The sequence below is a fragment of the Beta vulgaris genome, chromosome 1 (assembly GCF_026745355.1).
Source record: "Beta vulgaris subsp. vulgaris cultivar EL10 chromosome 1, EL10.2, whole genome shotgun sequence".
Lineage (NCBI taxonomy): Eukaryota > Viridiplantae > Streptophyta > Magnoliopsida > Caryophyllales > Amaranthaceae > Beta > Beta vulgaris.
In genome coordinates this window covers 48,639,442-48,659,356 of record NC_079202.1, presented here as the reverse complement: position 1 = coordinate 48,659,356, position 19,915 = coordinate 48,639,442, and the positions used below count along the sequence as shown (strand labels likewise).

Sequence of the window (19,915 nt, the reverse complement as noted above, 5' to 3'; positions counted from 1 at the left end):
TAGAATGATGAATGACCACCTGAAAGTGAAAATTCATCGAATTATAGAGAAATATGATCATTTGCCACTACCTGTTCCCGTCCACTACTACAAATATGTGCAAAGAAATCACCCATAAGAGACCATATTGATGATATAGGTGGTTATTTAGTAAAAAGCACCTAATTTGTTAGAAAAGGGGTCTCTTTTCATATGACAAAAGGACCTACTTTTTAGAAAAGTGGTCTTTTTGCATGTCGCCAAAAAAAATTCCAAGACAAAAAAACCCCTTATTCTTATTAAGTGGTTACTTTGATTTTACATCCTTTTTTGAAAATTGATGTCATCCATTAAATTTAATTTTCATATACACTTATTAGTCATTAATAGGTACATTAGAATTTACCAAAAAAAAAAAAAAAAATTGGAAACGTAATCTTGTGAATAAGATTACGAACCGGCCTTTTGAAGATGCAACCCTAGAAGGATAGAAGTAGAACTTTAAATATTGTATTATAATGTATTATTGCTTTTAGCCTCTAACCCCCAAACCCCCGTCACTAATCCCCTATCGCCCGACGCCGACGAACCCCTTAGTCCCTAGTTACTCGAACTTCACGACTCCCCACCCTCCTGTCTTCCGAAGCCCATGACTCCTTCCACCCCCGACGCTCACGACTGCCAACATTCTCATGAGCCCAAATAGAGGATTGTCATATGTAATTCCTCATAGTTCCTTCATCTTTCTTTATTGTGCAACATTTAGTTCGTTTTCTCTCTCCTCATATCTTACTCCTTCAGGTATCCATTATTCCACTCATCAATCTTGAAGATTATATAAATTTCATTTTGCAAATGTTTTTTTTTTCTTCTTTTGGCATTTGACAATAGTTTAGAATAAATACTTAGAAAACTTGACTGAACCTCAAACGGAAACCAATTAGTCCGCCATTACATTAAATCTTCAACTTCTCCATTAACGCCCAGAATTACGTTATCTCATTTGAAGCAATTTCGCTCTATATCTGTTCTTGACCGATCACTCTTTCGCCGAATTTGGGTATTGCAATTTGTTACTCATCTTTCTCGCTTTTTTTCTAGGGTTTATACGATATCAAATTCATCGTTAGTTGTTTTGGTTTTTTTTTGCTAACATTAATTTGGGTGTTCACTCTACCCCCTTGAATTTTACTTTTCTCTCTCCTAGGTTTTATACTAAATTTGAAGTTATAGTGATTTCTCTTAATTTCTTGGCGGTAGATGGGTTAGGGTTTAGCCAATGGGTGCCATAACAACAATTAATCTTGAAGATTATATAATTTGGGGTTTTCAATTCTTATGTGACTTATTATTGCTAAGCTTCCCTAAATTATTCACCATGAATCTACTATTACTTGATTCACCCGCATCCTCATATTGCAGGTTCATTTGTTTGAATAAATTTATAAAATTTAAGATTTTGTGTGTTGCTTATATGTATTGCAAAGCTTGGACGATATAAACTCTCGTTTTTTTTGGGAGCGAGCACTGCAGGTGTGATTGCAGTCATTCTGTATAAATTTACAACTACTATTGAGGCAGCTCTTAATCGGCAAACTCTTTCTGATAGCTTCTCGGTTTGTCTTTTCACTTCTTGACTTCTTTCCTTTTCTTCTGAAGAGTTGTGTCTCCTGATCAATTTCCATGCATTTCACTCTGTTTTGTGTTTTGGAGCTGAAATGGTGATTTGATGGTTGAGGGTTTTAAAGGATCTTCATACTATAAGTAAATTAGAGTTTCAATATGTCAATTTTATCTATTTTTTAAGCATGCATAGAACTGGTTTATTGTTGTTCTTTTCTCACTATTGCATTCATAGCTTCACTGCAATACATGTTACATAATTGCTTTATTGCTTGTCACTACTACTATCTACTACTGAAACTGAGGATACTATTTGCTGCATAATGTTGGTGTTCTTAAATTTCTTCCTTTTTGCCCATTGAGCCTCATCGTTTTGGAAAGAACATCTTTTTGTATACTTGTGTTTATCTTTCTTCCCATGGTTGTACCTTTTTTCTGTCTTATTATTATCTTTAGAGCTGTTGATGCCTGTTTGTTTCAGCCTCCACCCATGCAATTCTTGGCTCTTAATAATGGATGAGAGTTATCTGGGTTGATGTAATCGCTTTCCTGAGTTTATAGTCTGTGAATGTCTATCACCCTTAGATAACATCTTTATAACCTGGCACTGCTTAATTATCCAATATTAAGAATAAACTACTGACACTCTGTCAGGAGAGTTGTGATGATACTTCTCATGTCTTTTGCTGATAGTTTCCTTTTTCTATCCCTCTTTTGGTTTACGTGTTGTTGATTCTATTACGAAAGGGAACATCTGGAACTGGAGTAAGTTTGAGTTGATTGTGTTATATATTTGTGTGTGTGCAGGAAATAGCGATACTAAAAGCGTCTTTGGAAACTAAATCTGTGCTGACTACTGTCTTCCTTGGGACAGAAATTGTGCATGCAAAGGATAGAAAACGCATGAGTGTATACTAAATCATCGCCATCTATCGTCTTCATGCATATTCTGGTGCTTATTTGTTGCGTTTTGCCGTCTTAATTATTAAAATACTTAATAGTTAATAATGAGTATCTTTCAAAGTTCAAATGCTTTGGCCTTTAGGGATCGGATTACATTTGTATATGGTGTTTATGCTGTTTTGCTGAAGCTAATGGTGTCATCTTATTATGATATAGCTATGATATTGTAGAGTTGCAGCACTAATCTTGGCCCAACAGCTGACATTGTGGGTGGATTGTGGAGATGACTCGTCAGGTATCATAATATTGTTGGACACCACAAAAGCTGCCAGGCAAGGATTTGCGATTGAATTTACAGAAAGGATTTTCAGTATAACGCCCCCTACTCGTGGTAGTATTTTGGCAGAGCTCACATGCACAAGTGTGATGCGGATAGGAGGAACTTGAATATAGCCTAGATTTTGACTAGGACGTATAATGTATCTATATGTTTTTCATGTTTGAAAATTTTGTCTATGTAGTTTGAAATTTTCTTAATCTATTACTCATTTTACGAAACACATTCGTTGAATAATTGAGTGGTTAAGGATATTATTATGTAAATAATTATTTTAAATGAATGACTATTTGGTACATGTTTAATGGATGGATAAAACACATCAAGTGTATTAATATATTATGATAATATGTTTAATTAAAAAAAGGGGATATATGCAAATTTTTACATTAAAAAAGCCAATATAAAAAGCTGTTTTATTTATGTTGAGCAAAGAGACCACCTTATACAGATAAGTGGTCATTTTTAGTGGAACAAAAAAGACCACTTATTTGCCTAAGTGGTTTCTTGGTAGAGTTAAAGGTACCATTTAAATCAAATAAGTGGTCTCTTTCCTTCTTTCCTAGTTCCTCCAACCAGCACCTAAGCTACCACTTTTCTTAAACAGTGGTCTCTTCCTTTTATTAAAAAAAACCACCTCTAAAAAGTGGTCTCTTTTTCTAAGAGACCAGTGAGCTAGAGACCACCTCTTATGTGGTCTCTAAGAGCATTTTTAGGGGGTCTCTTCAAGCCTTTTTGTAGTAGTGGTCCCTGCATATGAGTTCGACACTACAGCTACTGCTTTGGGTACTTGGGTGCAATGGCCAAAAAATTTAGCGCAAATGTTAAGTGATGAGGTAATTGTTCATATAGGCCTCCATGTTTGTAAAAATAATAGCTTTCAATTTAAAAATTTCATAATCTTATGCGCGTTTTGAAAAATAATTATTAGGTTACACCGACACCTAAAAAACAAAAAGGGATTTCGAGGGAGGCTGTTAGATCTTCTAGCCAGCTGCAGTCAGCCGGTTCGACTTCTCATTTTAGTCCAGTTATCGATGATCGATCATTCTTGGACTCCCTCACTGAAGACTGCAGGGAGTTAGCATATACGCTTGCCCTTGCCGTCGCAAACGATGATGTTGTTGGTGTTACCTTGCCGAGATCCTTGTTCCATTATTCAAAAGATGATGGCACCGCTTTTCTGACCAAGGAGGATATTGGTCAGTTTTTGAAAGGAGCAATGATTAATATTTCTATTATCCAAGTGTACATGAGCTAACAATAATCAAAGTTATGATATTTTTTTTACATTTAGTTATATGGTAGTTGTATTTTTCACATATATATAATTTACTTTTGCCAATTTTTAGGGCTACGCAGTCGGACTTGGATGGATTTGGGGATGCTATTGGACGTGTTTAATTTGTTGGATGTGTCTGCAAAGTACCACTGTGGAGGTGCATGCATCGGAGGAGGTAACGAAGTACATTGTGCATGCTATGATGGGATCCGTCGATGTAGGTGCTAGTATCATGTTCGCGTCAATCTTTCAAGAGTAATATTCCATCTTAATATCTACAAATATGAATTGTTGCATGATATGTGATTTTTTAAGTAATTATTGATATTCAATCTTGCAATAGCCATCATTGGATGCTCTTTGTCATATGTCCCTTGCTTGGGATAATTTATACCTTCGATTCTGCCAGCTTTCACAAACCGCGGAAGTTAAAGCTTAAAACGCCTATGATAGCATAAGTTGATATGCGTTTGATATATTTTAAATGAATTGAGATTATAACATACAACAATTAAAGACTAAATCATTTGATGTTGTGTTATGTAGTGCTTTTAGGAGGTTTCGGATGAGCGGCTACAAAGTTCGTCGGGAGAAGCTTTTGTGGAAAAATGTTGAGGTATATATAATAGAATTGCTTGATTCAATTAAAGGCTTACTTTATTCTCATTATACTATAAATATTCTCATCTTCTTAAAACTTTTGATAACAACAAGGAAGCACGGAGTGCGGTTATTTTGTGATGTGATACAATTTTGACGTACTCGCTTCATATTTTGGTTCGGAGGATTTGGACAAAGTAAGTTTATATAATTATTCATTTCATATTAAATATATTTAACTATTTGATGCTAACTTTGGTAAATTATTTTCAGGTTGCTCAAACCTTTACGAAAGATCCTTATACGGAGGATCAAATCAATGAGGTGAAGAATAAGTGGGCAAGATACTTTATTGATGAGTGCATTGCGTAGGTTAGTTAGTTTATGTTAATTTTCTTTGTTTTTCTAACTTTAGACGAACATATACATTATTGCAACTTGTACCAACCAACATTTATATATATATATATATATATAATATATAATATATATATATGTATATATATATGTATATATGTATATATCACTACTAGAAAAACCTTACTTTGGGGACGCTTATTGTTCGACGCCTCGGCATAAGTGCGGCGCGGGTTTAATTTATCCCGCAATATCTCGACGCTTTTAAGCGTCGAGAAGGTTGCCCACGCTTAAAAGCGTCCTCATTACCCGTGAAATAGAAATATTCGCTAGCTTATCACTGTATACTCCCGCTCGAAATTTTAGAGCGAGCAAATAAATTAAAAAATAAAAAAATCCCCCCCCACCCCCCACCCCCCCCCACTACGCGTACTATTATCACTCAACTGCATAATAAGCGAAATTTCAGAGCAACTGGGTAGTTAATGGTGAAACCCTATCTAATCAATTCTTCTCAATTCGCTCATAATTTCTCGCCATAATCTTCGCCTTTGATCATCAGGTATGCCTTCTTCTCTTCCTATCTTTTTCGTTCCAATTGTTCGAACTTCTGTTGAAGTTTTCATCTCCTACCTATCAACAGTCTTGAAGTAATTGGAAAGCTGCGAGAATTTCTCTGAAATTTCAATAAAAGTGTTCTGCTTCGCCATCATCTTCTGCATCATATCAGGTAATTTATGCCTTCTGTAAATTGTCTCCAATTGTTGTTTTTTTTGATGAATTTTGTAAATGTCAATCTGTTTTTTCGAATTACAATTGAATTCTTTGTCTTCAACCTCCCATCAATTTAGACTTGAAATTTTCATGCCTTTTTTTTAGCTCACTGTCAATCTCGAATTGTCTAGAATATGTTTTTTAAATTCTAAAGGTTTTTCTTGCCTTTTTTTTCTTCAATCTCAAAGATATGATTTTTGATGGAATTATTGTAAATTGAATAATTAAAAGGCCTCTCATTATACAATATACAAATGTCGACTAACTGAAATTTTTATGCTTTATTGTTTCTTGAAATTTTCATAATTTAGTGCAATAAGTTGATTTCCTTTACATGCCTGAATACCTGATGTACATGCAGTATCTGTAATGAATTGGAAGTGTTGATTTTTCGATGAATATGGAGAAAACTATTTATGTTGAAAGCTTTGTTGTGGTTAAGGTATGCCATAAGTAGGAAACACAGAGAAGGAAACTAGATTGACACCAATTAGCTTTACAGACTTCTACATGTCTGTGTCTTTTTTTAAACTTCAGTCACTAGAATAATAAACTTTTTTTTCTTCGGCAAAAGCGTAATCAACTATTCCTGCCTACATTATGGATTCATAGTATTTTTAGCTGTCGTTCTGTAATTCTCTTATGTTGATTAAAGGAGGGCTTTTGGTACCATCATGCAGAGCCAAATTATTTAATGCTGGTTTACTGGATTCCTGAAAGTATTTCTACAATTCCTGCAAATGCTACACATCGCGTAGGAGTTGGTGCTATTGTCTTAACAGAGAACAGAGAGGTAATACTTTGTTCTCCTTATTCTGATATATGTGCAATTGCTTGATCAGTTCATTTCCATAAATCCGTTGCGGCGCTTTCTCCTACATAAACAAATGATGGTCTATATGATGTGGAAATGCTTTTGAAGAATCATTAAATTGTTATTCCTTTCCTTGTACAACGTATTAGTAGGGCTATCTAGATTGTATGTCAAAAGACTGCGCGCTACTTCCTCGATTCCCCTCTCCCACTTTTTATTTCCTCAGGTTTTCAATGATCTTACTACATTTCTGTAAGTTTTCACCATACTAGAGCTTATGAGGACTGTAACCATGACCCTTATTCGTAATTTTGGCTCTTTTGGATGTGTAATTGGCCCCAGTGGGCAGCCCTTTATTGTTCTTATGCAGTAATAGCTTATGCTACTAGTGATCCATAGGTCTACTTCCCTTTTCTCCTTTAGGGTGCCCTTCCCCATCTTCTACCTCTTTTCTAATATCATGTGATTTTATGTGTGTAGCTATCTAGATTGTATGTCAAAAGACTGCTTCCTCGATTCCCCTCTCCCACTTTTTATTTCCTCAGGTTTTCAATGATCTTACTACATTTCTGTATGATCTGTTTGATACTGGCTTTTGTAATTATCTGGTTGTACTCCTTGAATCAACTCTTATATAAAATAAATAAGTTTTGATATTGTTTATCATTTCCAATTCTCTTGAAAATTTGTGTTTTTTATACTCTTTAAGATTTTGATCAGTAAACTATCAAAATTGTTATGATGCCTCTGTTACTTTTTATAATTTTCTCACGTGGAACCCATCAATCCCAAGGTTTATGATTCGAAAAGCAAAGAACATTTTTTTTTTCTGGTACGCTTTCAAACATAAATTATCGTAGAACTATTTCTGGACAATAACCATGCAAGCTTCCAAAAGATGGAGTCTGACACTATCTGACTCTAGTAGCCAAGGCTGAGTTACATAAGTTTTCATATATAGTAATATAACTGCCTAAGCCATAAACTACTCCAGCACGAATTGTGTTGCTGAAGTGTGGACATATAGGGTAAATACGCAAAATAAATCAAATAGATAGGGAACGTACATAACAATTCATGTTAATCTAGATATGTTAGGCACTGAGTTCAATTTCTAGATATGTTAGGCACTGAGTACATAACAAGTCATATAAGCAAGAGTATTTCGTTTAGGTCATGTTTTATGTGAACTATTTGAAGATATATGTTCATATTTTTTTTCTTCTTAATATGGTTCTTATTTGTTATCGTATATATTTTTTTTGTAGACATGGATTCTAGTTGGATAGATTTACCAAAAGGCCATCCCGCTTATTATAATGGTTGCATGAAATTCTTAGAGCTTGCTAAAGAGACTCTTGTTGAAGGAAAAACTCGATGCCCATGTAATAATTGCAAGTTAAACAAATGGTTTAAGTTGGAAAAAGTAGGAGGCCATATTTTATTGTACGGTTTTTATAAGAACTACAAAAATTGGATTTTTCATTGTAGTCATCAAGTGGGTAACAACTTAGGGCTCCATAGTGATCAAGCAAAGGGAGTAGGTCGAGATGATATTGATGGGTTACTAAATGCAGCTTTTGGGGTTGGTAGTCCACAATCCACTAACGAACCCCCGTTATTAAATGAGTTAGATTCTGATGACGAAGATATAAATGAGATGCATGAAGAGGTAAATTTTCAATTCGAGGTAGATAATGAATATGTATCAATTAACACCGACGCAGAAGAGACAAAGTACAATAGACTCAAGGAAGCTTCTAAAGAGAGTCTATATGAGGGGTGTACTACTTTTTCAAAGCTATCGTTTCTATTGCACTTATTTCACCTTAAGTGTATGTTCCACTGGTCTACTGAGTCTTTTAATAAATTGCTTGAACTTCTATTAGACGCATTTCCTTATATTATGGAGTTCCCATCGTCCTATTACGAAAGCATGAAGATAATTAAAGATTTGGGTTTAGGTTATGAGAAAATCCATGCATGTCCAAATGATTGCATGTTATATTGGGGGGATTTTGCAGACAAAAGTGAGTGTCATATTTGCCACACACCAAGATGGCAAAATGTGAAAGGCAAGCAAGGTGATACAAGTGAGAAAGGTAAAGAAACATGTATGAAGGGGGTGCCAGCTAAAGTAATGCGGTATTTTCCTCTCATCCCTAGACTAAAGAGGCTTTACATGTCATCTAATACTGCAAGAGACATGAGATGGCATTTTGACCGCAAGGACGATAAAATTATCACCCACCCGGCAGATGGAGAGGCTTGGAAAAAATTTGATGATAGATATGAGGAATTTGCTAAAGATCCTCGTAGTGTTAGATTGGGTCTAGCAAGTGATGGTTTTAATCCATATCGTCTTATGAACACTAATTACAGTACATGGCCAGTGATTCTGATTCCTTATAATTTGCCTCCTTGGCTTTGTATGAAGTCATCATCATTTATTTTGTCCTTGATTATTCCTGGAAAATATGGTCCCGGTATCGATATTGATGTTTATTTGCAACCACTAATGCATGAGTTAAAATTGTTGTGGGAAGGTGTAGATGCCTTTGATGTTTATAGTGGAAAAAACTTTAAACTACGAGCATCCTTACATTCCACTATAAATGACTTTCCTGCATATGCTATGTTGTCGGGTTGGAGTACAAAAGGTTATAAAGCTTGCCCTACTTGTGCCAATTCTACTTGTTCATATTATTTTGGTGGTAAAATTGTCTACCCCGGTTCTCGAAAATGGTTACCGATTGATCATCCTTACCGTTCTCAAGCTAATTTATTTGATGGGAAAGAGGAATATGGCCTTGCTCCGGTTCATGCTAGTGGGACAGAAATTTTGAAGCAGCAAGAAGAAGTTAATTATGTTTATGGGAAATCAAAAACGGTTCCTAAAAAAAGAGGGAGAGAAGAAGTTGAGGATGATGAAATTGATAATGATAATGATAAGGTTCTTTGGAAAAAGAAAAGTATATTATTTGACTTGGAATACTGGGAACATAATCTTCTTAGACACAATTTAGATGTTATGCACATTGAGAAGAATGTGTGTGATAATCTCTTAGGAACTCTTTTAGAAACCGACAAGAGTAGAGATGATAAGAAAGCTAGGGAGGCTCTGAAACAAATAAATATAAAATCTCATCTTTGGCTTCAAACGCATCCTAATCGTGTTAAAGAGTATATGCCTCCAGCTTCATACAACATGGATAAAGAAGAAAAAGAACGTTTTTTAAGAGTCTTGAAAAAGCTCTGAGTTCCTGATTTGCAAAGATGTGTGAACATGAAGAAGCGTAAACTTATTAATATGAAAAGCCACGACAATCATATCCTCATGCAAGAAATCCTTCCTGTTGCTTTAAGAGCATCAAATGCCACAAAAGTTATTGATTTGCTTGAGGAGTTGTCGTACTTTTTTAAGAAGATTTGTTCAACCACCATTGATAAAGGAGAGTTAGATACCATTCAGTCAAAGCTTGTCCTGACCCTTTGTAAGATGAGAAAGAGTTCCTCCCAACATTTTTCACAATTATGGTTCATCTACTAATTCATTTAGTGGATGAGGTTAAACTCGGTGGACCTGTTCATTACAGGTGGATGTATCCTATTGAAAGGTCATTATTTCTAATTTCATATTTTCTTTTAATTTGTTAATTTTTTTATATAAAAACCATCGTCAAATCTTCTCTTATCTCTTTCATACTCACGATCTTCATATATATTAAGGTACTTGGCCTTTTTGAAATCTCATGTTAGCAATAAAGCACAACCTGAAGGGTCTATAGCCGAAGGGTTCCTTTTATGGGAGACAATTACATTTTGCTCGAGATATTTAGAAAGTGTTGAGACCATGTTCAACAAACCGAAAAGAAATGATGACGGGGTTCCACACATCAATAACTATCTATACAACTCAGGATGTCGCGTAATTGGAAAGAGAGAAAATGTTCGTCTTGATGACAAAAGTTTAAAGCAAGCACATCGCTATGTTTTACTTCATTCAGATGAGATGAAACAAGTGTTTGAGTAAGTACCATTATTGGTTATCTAGTGAAAGTATTAATTATAACTTTAACAATATATTTTTTTTCAAATTCTTAAGTGATTTCCTCCAAGTAAAGCGGCAAGAGCATCGAGTGGGCGAAATTGCGGCGAATGAATATAATGAAAATCAATGGAGACTTAACGAATTCTCCGATTGGTTGCAAAACCAGGTTATATGCTTTAAAATTTCGGGTTGCCTTAATTATTTTATATATCAATCAAAGTTTAACTAAATATTTTACCTGGAATTATAGATCCATAACCTAGATGATAACACAGTAGAAGGAAAGCTGAGAAAAGCGTTGGCCGGTGGTTTAAGCAATCGCGGTAAAAGGATGAAAAGCGTTATCATTAATGGATATAAATTTGATACCGTGGATCGTGAACGATTTCGGAAGACACAAAATTCTGGAGTGATGGTTGAAGCCGATGGCCAAGAGTATTATGGAAAACTGAAAGAAATTTTCGAGCTTGATTACTATGGTTCATTTAGGGTTGTAATGTTTCGTTGTGACTGGGTTGACATTCGTAGGGGTTTTAAAACATACCCAAGTGGCAGAGTTACTGTCAACTTCTCGAAGTTGATGCACACTGGTCGAAATTTGCATGATGATCCATTTGTTTTCTCTTCTCAAGCAAAACAAGTTTTTTATGTCGAGGATGAGATACAAAAAGGATGGTTGCACGTAATTAAGACTAAGCCCAGGGACTTGTTTGATATACCCGAGGATGACGAGATTCTAGAATAGAAGGGTTTTGGGTTTTTAGAATTTTATCATTGTTCATTTGTGGATTTATGTTTTGATTTTGGATTCGAGTTATTAACTTTTATTTAATGGTACTACTTTGTCTATTCCACATTTATCTTTCTTATTATTCCTCTATTTGCATTTCCCTCTTGATTTCACTCTATATCTACTTAAAAATTATGTAAATGAATGTGATATGTTGTGGATTATTTTGATTGGGTGAAAGCTTTGCTGAGGATATTGATTATTGATGTCGTATTGTATCGATTTATAGTATAAGCCACTTAATTAGGCTTTGTTGTTAATTTTTTGGTTAATTGCTTCATGCTCTGTTGTTCAGATTGGAGATTATTGTTGTTTTTCCGTGTCTTAAGTTAGCATGTTAATTAAAGGAACTAAGATTGGATTAAAAAAACTTAAGTTCTTGCTATCATTATGGGAAAAGTAAACCATATTATAGGCTTATAGCATAGCTACTATGATGAGAACTCTTTAAACTGTTCTTCGGATAAGTTGGTCGATGGAAATAGAAGTTTTCATATGATACTTTATATAATGAGTTTGTTTGAGTTTTTGACGTTGGCACCTTTGATCTTTTAAAGAACCTCTTCTTTTTCCTAGTAAAGCATATGTACATCAGTATAAACAAGTAATAATGCTTTAAATAGCAGTTTGAGATTGTTGTACTGTACAACTCTCTATCTCTTATACATGGCCTCAGGTCTGAGTTTCTTAATGTAGGCCAATTGATCTGTTGGCCTTCAGTTTATTAGCTGGATTAAGGAGAGACCCTCTTCCCCTTGAGCATAGGCTTTAATTGATCTTTAAGTTACCATTATTATATGATATATTCCCATACTGTTGACCGAATTGTTTGGCTTCTATTATCGCTTTATTTTCGTTTCCCAGTTGGTGGTAGTTCATTACTTCAGACTTTAGAGACCATTGTGTTGATTATGCATTATAAAGATACTTTGTGGTGTTGGATTGGATATTTACATATGTCTTGTTCTCTGGATGAATCAAATTTCCCCTAATCTAATCAGTTTCTTTTTCTTCCAACATTTCAGACACTGGTAAGGTTGATTTGGTAATGAATGTGGTTGAGCGTGTGAGTGGAGGTTTCTCGGCTGGTGGTGGAATTTCGAGTGGGTAAGAAAAGATGATGTGATAATGTTATATACAGTCTCCAAAATGATGGTTTTAAAGCTATGTATATGTTTATTCTGAGGCACTATGGTTGCATATGCATTTACAGGATAACAAGTGGCCCTTTGTCAGGTCTAATTGGAAGGTACTATTCTGTTGCTTAGAATTTTTATTCTTTTAATTGATAAAATACATATTTCCTCACATTTAGGCTTACATGCTATAATGATCCTAGAGTACTTCCTAATACTTTTTAATCTTATTCGATACTCTAAGAAAAGAAATTACGTATGCCCTGTACATAACCGAAAAAGTGCATAATTCATATGATAGAGAAAATAATTTGCTCTACTGTTTAAACTATTTAGAATTTCCAGTCTACTTTGGGGGATCCGAAACACTTTACACACCTTATTAGATGTAGTAATGTACCAATGTGTCTGTGTAGATGTCTACAACGTTATTTAAGTCTCTAAATATAGCATCGACACTATTCTTTTCACATTTGAAAATCACATTTCAAGTTTCATTAAGTTCACGTAAAGCCTTTGTGAAACTATTAAAGGTTCACCTAAAGCTGAAAGTGCAATTATTACTAACAAACTTGTAGTCGAATTAGTTTTCTGACATGGTGCTGGAGAAACAAAAACTGGATCTGCTGTGCTAAAATCTTTGGATTCCCTGTAGCTAATAGCTAATAATTTCAAGCTTCAAATTCAATGCATCATACAGGCCGATGCTAGCCTTATCTTTTCCTATCGTCATAATCTGAAGCTATAATCACATTTCCTGACTATGATATGCTTGTCGATAAGTCGAACAGATGGGTCAGATAGGATTTCAGATCCAGTAAACTTTAAGTCAGGTGTTATTTACTCTTTGGGTGAATTGTTTTAGGTTGTCAAATTCATGCGCATGACCCAGATATTTCGCATTCAGATCAACCGTGACCTGGTATTGCATCTTATTACATGCAGGAGAGTATACAGAAATAAGATGAAGACTTATATTAATCAGCAAAGCTACTCCTGACCTAACTAAATTACAAATTACAGTATTTGGACAGTAGAATCTGTCCCATACAGATGATATAATTCTATATTCAGAATGTTCATAATATATTAGAATATTCAATGGACATCTATTAGACCGTTTTGAGGGTTCATAACAGAAAGAATTCTCAAACTCTTTTCTTTTCTTTTCTTTTTATTCGCTAACGCCTGTGTGTTTCATCACAGTCAAAATGACTAATATTATTTAATCAATAATGTAGATGTAAATTGTAATTTTGCTTCATTTTAAATATTATAGTAGTTTTCAGAAGGGCTTGATCATTATCGTTTTTTTCTAGCAGTGATATATTATGACTTATCGAGGGAAGAGAACGAGGGACGTACATGCAGATGACCAGCCCAGTTCATTGTCTTCACAGTCACCAGGTGCTGCTGCTGCACACAACTCTCCTTCGACCGAAAATGCATCACAATCAAACAAAAAACAAATCCTTCAATCGCAGCCATATGAGGTTCCTTCTAACGTTGAATTTGGACCATTTTGCCCACCAAGTGCCACCACAACAAATCCTTCAATCACACCAAGTGCAACAACTAGCAAACCATTAGCTATATGGAAAAACCCTCCTTGTATCACATCAAAACCGCTCAAAATCCCTCCTGCTTCTTCTACTCATACCCCACCACTCAAGCCTTCTACTATCACATCCAAACCGCTCAAAATCCCTCCTCCTTCTTCTACTCATACCCCACCACTCAAGCCTTCTACTATCACATCCAAACCGCTCAAAATCCCTCCTCCTTCTTCTACTCATACCCCACCACTCAAGCCTTCTACTATCACATCCAAACCGCTCAAAATCCCTCCTCCTTCTTCTACTCATACCCCACCACTCAAGCCTTCTACTATCACATCCAAACCGCTCAAAATCCCTCATCCTTCTTCTAGTCATATCCCACCACTCAACCCTTCTACTAATACATCCAAACCGCTCAAAATCCCTCCTCCTTCTTCTACTCATACCCCACCACTCAAGCCTTCTACTATCACATCAAAACCGCTCAAAATCCCTCATCCTTCTTCTGGTCATATCCCACCACTCAACCCTTCTACTAATAAATCAAAACCGCTCAAAATCCCTCATCCTTCTTCTGGTCATATCCCACCACTCAACCCTTCTACCAATACATCAAAATCGCTCAAAATCCCACATCCTTCTTCTGGTCATATTCGAGCATCTCTCAACCCATCTACTAGTACCCCGCTCAAAATCCCTTCTAATTCCTTTGATCCTATCCCACCTAGTAGGTCGCCTTCTAGTCATAACTCCCCTACTATCTCACCTCTTAACCCATCAGAATCCCGTAAGCCAACAAAGCAAAAAGAGGGTGAAGAATCATTAATGAAGTCGAGAACATCAAAATCTGTACGGTCAACATCATATCCAGATTGGCCTTCAAATGTTCAATTTGATACGAAGGAAGAGGTTATGACAAAGGGTAATGTCTTTCCTTGATGGTCTACTAGGATTTTGACTTATATTGGTATCTATTATATCTATTTATGCTATTCTAATATGTTTTTATGCAACGTCATCCCATTATTTATCTCTATGCAGATGCTGAAGGTAACATCACATTGGTGAGTGGTCCTATTCCGACAATCAGTGTGTGGAGTAACAACGGCGTTAAATACTGTGTTGAATTCAACGAGTTTTACCAACCTCTTAGGAAAGGTGGAGATATCTTGGTCAGATTCATTGGTAGCATTGCAAAGGTAGAGACCTACTGTCCAGTTGGAGAAGTGAATTGGCATAACGTCGATAAGAAGCTGAAAGCTATGTTGGTAGAGGAGGTCAAAGTAAGTATATATTTGATTCTTCTTCTTACTCATTTTCGCGCATTTATGTGTGTTAGGTTGGGATTTGGCTGGATTTTATCATGTTTGTGTCATTGTGTGTTTGAGTATGATGGAATTCGTTGGTGTTTTTACTAATTCGTTGGTTTAGCTTATAGTAGCACCGTTGGTACCAATCACAGCATCTGCGTATAACAATGGGACCTGCACCAACTCATGTTATATTTGCACCAACTGTTAATTTTTGAATGAAACAAATACATATAAGAGACAAGTTATATTTGCACCAACTGTTAATTTTTGAATGAAAGAATAACAGTGAGAAATTGTTGGAGGGATGAAATACGACCAGCATGTTATATCCTCGACTACTCTCTGTGTAAAACTCACATGGGCCCTCTTTTATTTCTCTCCATCTCTCTTTTCTCCTTGGCTCCTGTGCCTTCCCCATGTTGCAAGTAAAATTAAACAGAGGGGAAGTAACTAACTGCAAAATGTTCCTCTTATCTGTGCTGCTCACAAAACCTCTTGGAAGAATGAAATGCTGACATTTCGCATTAGATGGACGAGCAACTTGACATTCACATCTTCACTATGAGGTCATTCGCATCAATTTCAGTCTATCTTAAACTTCAGCTGCACTAATTTCCATGTCCATGTAAGAACCAATGACCAGGATGAACACTTAGAGTACCAAATTTTGAAAGCAAATGAGTTAGCTCCAGGACAACATTATTCTTACAAACTACCTCCTCTGAACCAAGAATTACTACTAATGCTGACAAAACTTTGGGACTTTAAAGGGTACAAGCAACTGTAATCAATCATCATGCAGAACCTTTTTCTGTTTTTGGGATTGATAAATCATAGAATAATCTCATAAAACTGAGAAATAGATCCATTTCAAAGCATAAGCTAGCTTAACAATACTATACAGATGTACGAGTTCGTAAGGTACTATATGATTCTAGGTACCTATCTAACGCAGCAACTAGCTACAAGAATTGTTCTCTATCTTAAAGTTCTCTTTCACCCCTCCGATATGCAGATAATAACAGAACATGTTAAAGCAGCATGATCCTCATACCACATCCAACACATACATTCAGCATGGTTGCATAAACTTAAATGATTTAAATTCTAGAACCAGATTGCATTATGTAATAGTCTCTCTTGATTTTCACAAAGATATTTCTCTAACCAACTCCCTGAATTTCCGCACCCACTAGAGTGACAGTAACTAACCACCTGCCAGCTCACTCTACATTTCAGTATTCTTCCTCCTAGACCTCCTGGTGTAGGTGAACCTGATAGGTGGCCTGGCACGTGATGTAGCATTACCCCCTTCCCACACAGCAAGCTTCTCATTGATTCTTCTAGCCAGAGACCCTGTCGGTAAGGTTGAAGCTTTAAGTACACATAATCTCCAACCTGAAACTCCAATTTGCGACGGTGTGTGTTCTCCTGAATCTAGACGTCCTAAAACCTATGAAAAAACAGATCCAAGCTAGGATATTCTGGTGTTTAGTTGCTCAGTTTATAAGCACAAACTCAGCACCTAGTTTACATCCAATTGAGTACAGTATGTCTTATTGTTGCAACAGAATAAAGACCTAAAAGCAAATTAAAACATGACAAATCAAGTAGTAGCATATAAAACAAAATAGAATTATATGATTAATGCCATCTGTTCTTCTTATACTTGCTACTATACTGTTTTAATATTTAATTGTTCTGACTTATCAATCATAAGCTCTTGCAAATCTTGAAATAACATACTTTGTGCGACTTGTATGATATATTAAGTTCGGGTATCCTGACAATGCCTTCATAATAGTTCTGTTGCTGCCTTCAGAATAACAGTATTTTTTAATTCTCTTTCTTTGGATATGCTTGTAAACGCCTAGGCTCACCCACGATACTATTTTCTTAAAGGAACGCTTTGTAATTCCTGATGGTCCTGAATACGAGAAACAAATCCTCAAGCGTGCTAACAGAAGTTGGAGGCATTTTAAACACGAGCTCAAGTCACATTACTACAAACCAGATGACAAGACTCTCGATGAGATGTGTAATTTGCAGCCACCATACGGAATTACTAGTAATCAATGGATAAAGTTGGTTAAGCACTGGCATTCAGAGCTAGGGAAAGTAAGTTACTTAATAATATTAATTTCTATGGAGTCATTAGTTTACAAATAGCATCATTCAAAAAAGCTGACAAGTGATGACATAATTAATTTTATCTTATGGTAATTGGTTTGATCATTTTTGTATGCTGTATGTACCATATCATTCCAATCAAGTCTATAAATAGCCAAAACGGTATAGCTTGTTTCATACTCAGCAGAACACACAATCTTCTATTCTTCTATAGATTATGACTAACTGTATGAATGATTGAATGTACACATGCATGCATATTACATACACTGAACTAGTGAAGCTAATGATTGACATTTGATAAATCTTTGTTCTGTATTTTTGATAAATATTTTTTTTCTTTAATATGAGTGCAGAAATTGTCAGAAGCTGGGAAAGATGCACGAGCTTCCCTAAATCAACTTCACAGATGTGGCTCCAAGAGCTTCGCAAACAAGCAAGCTGATTATGTATGATTCATGAATATTAACATAAATATATATATATATCTAGGAAAAATCTTTTTGGAATATATATATGTAACTAATCTTGTAGAAATTTTCTATGATTGTTTTTACATTTAAAAAATTATTAGGAGGATGAGCATGGAGAAAAAATGAGTTTATTAACTCTTTGGAAAAAAGCTCATATTGGAAAGGATGGAAGCTTTCTACCAGACACACTCACAGAAGAATTTATGGTATAAGTACAGATTAAAATAAAATAATAAGCGTGCTTCCGTTTATTGTAAACTAATACTTCTTATATTTTATATCTTAATATTTGTGTAGGATGATGCATATGCCAAGTTTGAATCATTGAAGCAAGCAAACCCTTCCAAGTCTGACTTAGAACTTGAAGATGAAGCTTTTGAGCACACCATGTATGATGGAGAGATTCCCAAACGTCCCGTAGGTTATGGACTTGGAGTTCGAAAGGGGGACATTTACGGGGTGCATGGTGTCCTGAAGAAGCAAGGGTGTGGAAGAGTTCGAAAGACGGCCGTGTTCATGGAGAATGATAAAGAAGAATTGTCCACTCTGAAGAAGGAAAATAGATTGTTGAACACCCAAGTCCAAGAGAACAAAGAAGAAGTGTCTGTTCTCAAGAAGGAAAATAGCTTGTTGAAAGCCAAAGTTCAAGAGAACAACTCTCTGCTCAAAACTCTTGTTGGACAATTTTCTCAACTAGTAGGTAAAGTTCGTAAAGGAGAGGCTTCAATGCACCTTTTAGATTGTGCACAAGCAGTCTTGGAAGTGACAAACCAAAAGGTACCTTCCTACTTTCAAACTTTATCTAAATTCCCCTTCCTTATGAATGAGCTAATGTACCAAGCAAGAAAGTTTCTGCCCAGAGTACAGCCCTAGTACTATAACCTTTATCTTTTTTATCAGATACATTATTTTCTTCTTTGACATCAACATTGATAAGTTGCTTGAGTTTTACATGATCATTCTTCTGATCTGAACCTTTCGAGGCGGTTGCACGCAGCATTTACTTTACTCTTGTTTATACTGAAGAGGATTGAGAATTATTGGCTGCAAATCTGTGAACACGCACCCATCTATCTGTTTTAATTTTATCTTTAGTTTGTAGTATTACATGACAGTATATTGAAACAAATATGTGGCTATCTAAGTGAGTTTTTTATTTTTCTGTTTTTGAAATGGATTTGAGTTAATTCCGTTTGCAGTCTCTCATTTCTCCTGCCACCAATTGGGATAATACACAAACTGGGAGTCAACAGCTTGGTTTTTTTTAGGGTGTCTAATGTTTATAATGATGGCCAGGATGCTGACAGCTTAATGAAGTTTAGGACATGTGAATGGCCTTACTGATATGCTGGATGTCACTTGATCTAAACATGTTACTGTTTTTCCTAAGGGATGAAACAGTAGTTTGATGTTATTCTAGGAGGGTAATGTTTATGAAGTTGGAGAATTTTGATATGGAAATTGATTTTGCTAGCGCCTGTAGATGGAGACAGCTTATCTCATGAGACTTGAGTTCTTTTGTTGTCTTTGTTTCTTCTTTATTCTTCTCTAGAGCTATGCACTCTTATGTGATTCTTCTTTATTTAGTAATTAGAAAGTTTAAGACATGGAATGAGTAGAAATTCATATATAGTGATGCCTGAACATTAAATGAAACGAGAGTGGAGTGGTAAGAAACACGAATGATGGTGCTGGACTTTCCATGTGATGCTTTTAAGGTCATCTCATGGCGCTCTGCACACTTTGCCATAATCATCTCTCTACCTGGTCACTTTTCACAACCTTCATCTTTTT

At 35.5% G+C, this 19,915-nt stretch overlaps 2 protein-coding genes across 2 annotated transcripts; both read left to right on the top strand.

Moving 5' to 3' along the window:
* The first annotated feature begins 7,939 nt into the window (after positions 1–7,939).
* Positions 7,940–9,928, top strand: LOC125492284 (uncharacterized). Its single transcript, XM_048634520.2, has one exon. The coding sequence runs from the start codon at positions 7,940–7,942 to the stop codon at positions 9,926–9,928; it is 1,989 nt and encodes a 662-aa protein (XP_048490477.2).
* Positions 9,929–13,971: 4,043 nt separating this feature from the next.
* LOC125496423 (uncharacterized) lies at positions 13,972–18,994 on the top strand. Its single transcript, XM_057392310.1, has 6 exons — positions 13,972–15,127; positions 15,247–15,488; positions 17,421–17,636; positions 18,005–18,097; positions 18,223–18,327; positions 18,419–18,994. Exons 1-6 carry the CDS (start codon positions 13,978–13,980, stop codon positions 18,992–18,994), a joined length of 2,382 nt encoding a protein of 793 aa, XP_057248293.1. The 5' UTR covers positions 13,972–13,977.
* The last annotated feature ends 921 nt before the right edge of the window (positions 18,995–19,915 follow it).

Excerpts from the sequence above, each read along its gene's own strand:
- LOC125492284 (XM_048634520.2), top strand. The coding sequence starts at position 7,940 with ATGGATTCTAGTTGGATAGATTTACCAAAAGGCCATCCCGCTTATTAT.
- LOC125496423 (XM_057392310.1), top strand. The coding sequence starts at position 13,978 with ATGACTTATCGAGGGAAGAGAACGAGGGACGTACATGCAGATGACCAG. Across the intron at positions 15,128-15,246 it reads GGAAGAGGTTATGACAAAGG|ATGCTGAAGGTAACATCACA; the intron begins GTAATGTCTTTC and ends ATCTCTATGCAG. Across the intron at positions 15,489-17,420 it reads TGTTGGTAGAGGAGGTCAAA|GAACGCTTTGTAATTCCTGA; the intron begins GTAAGTATATAT and ends ATTTTCTTAAAG.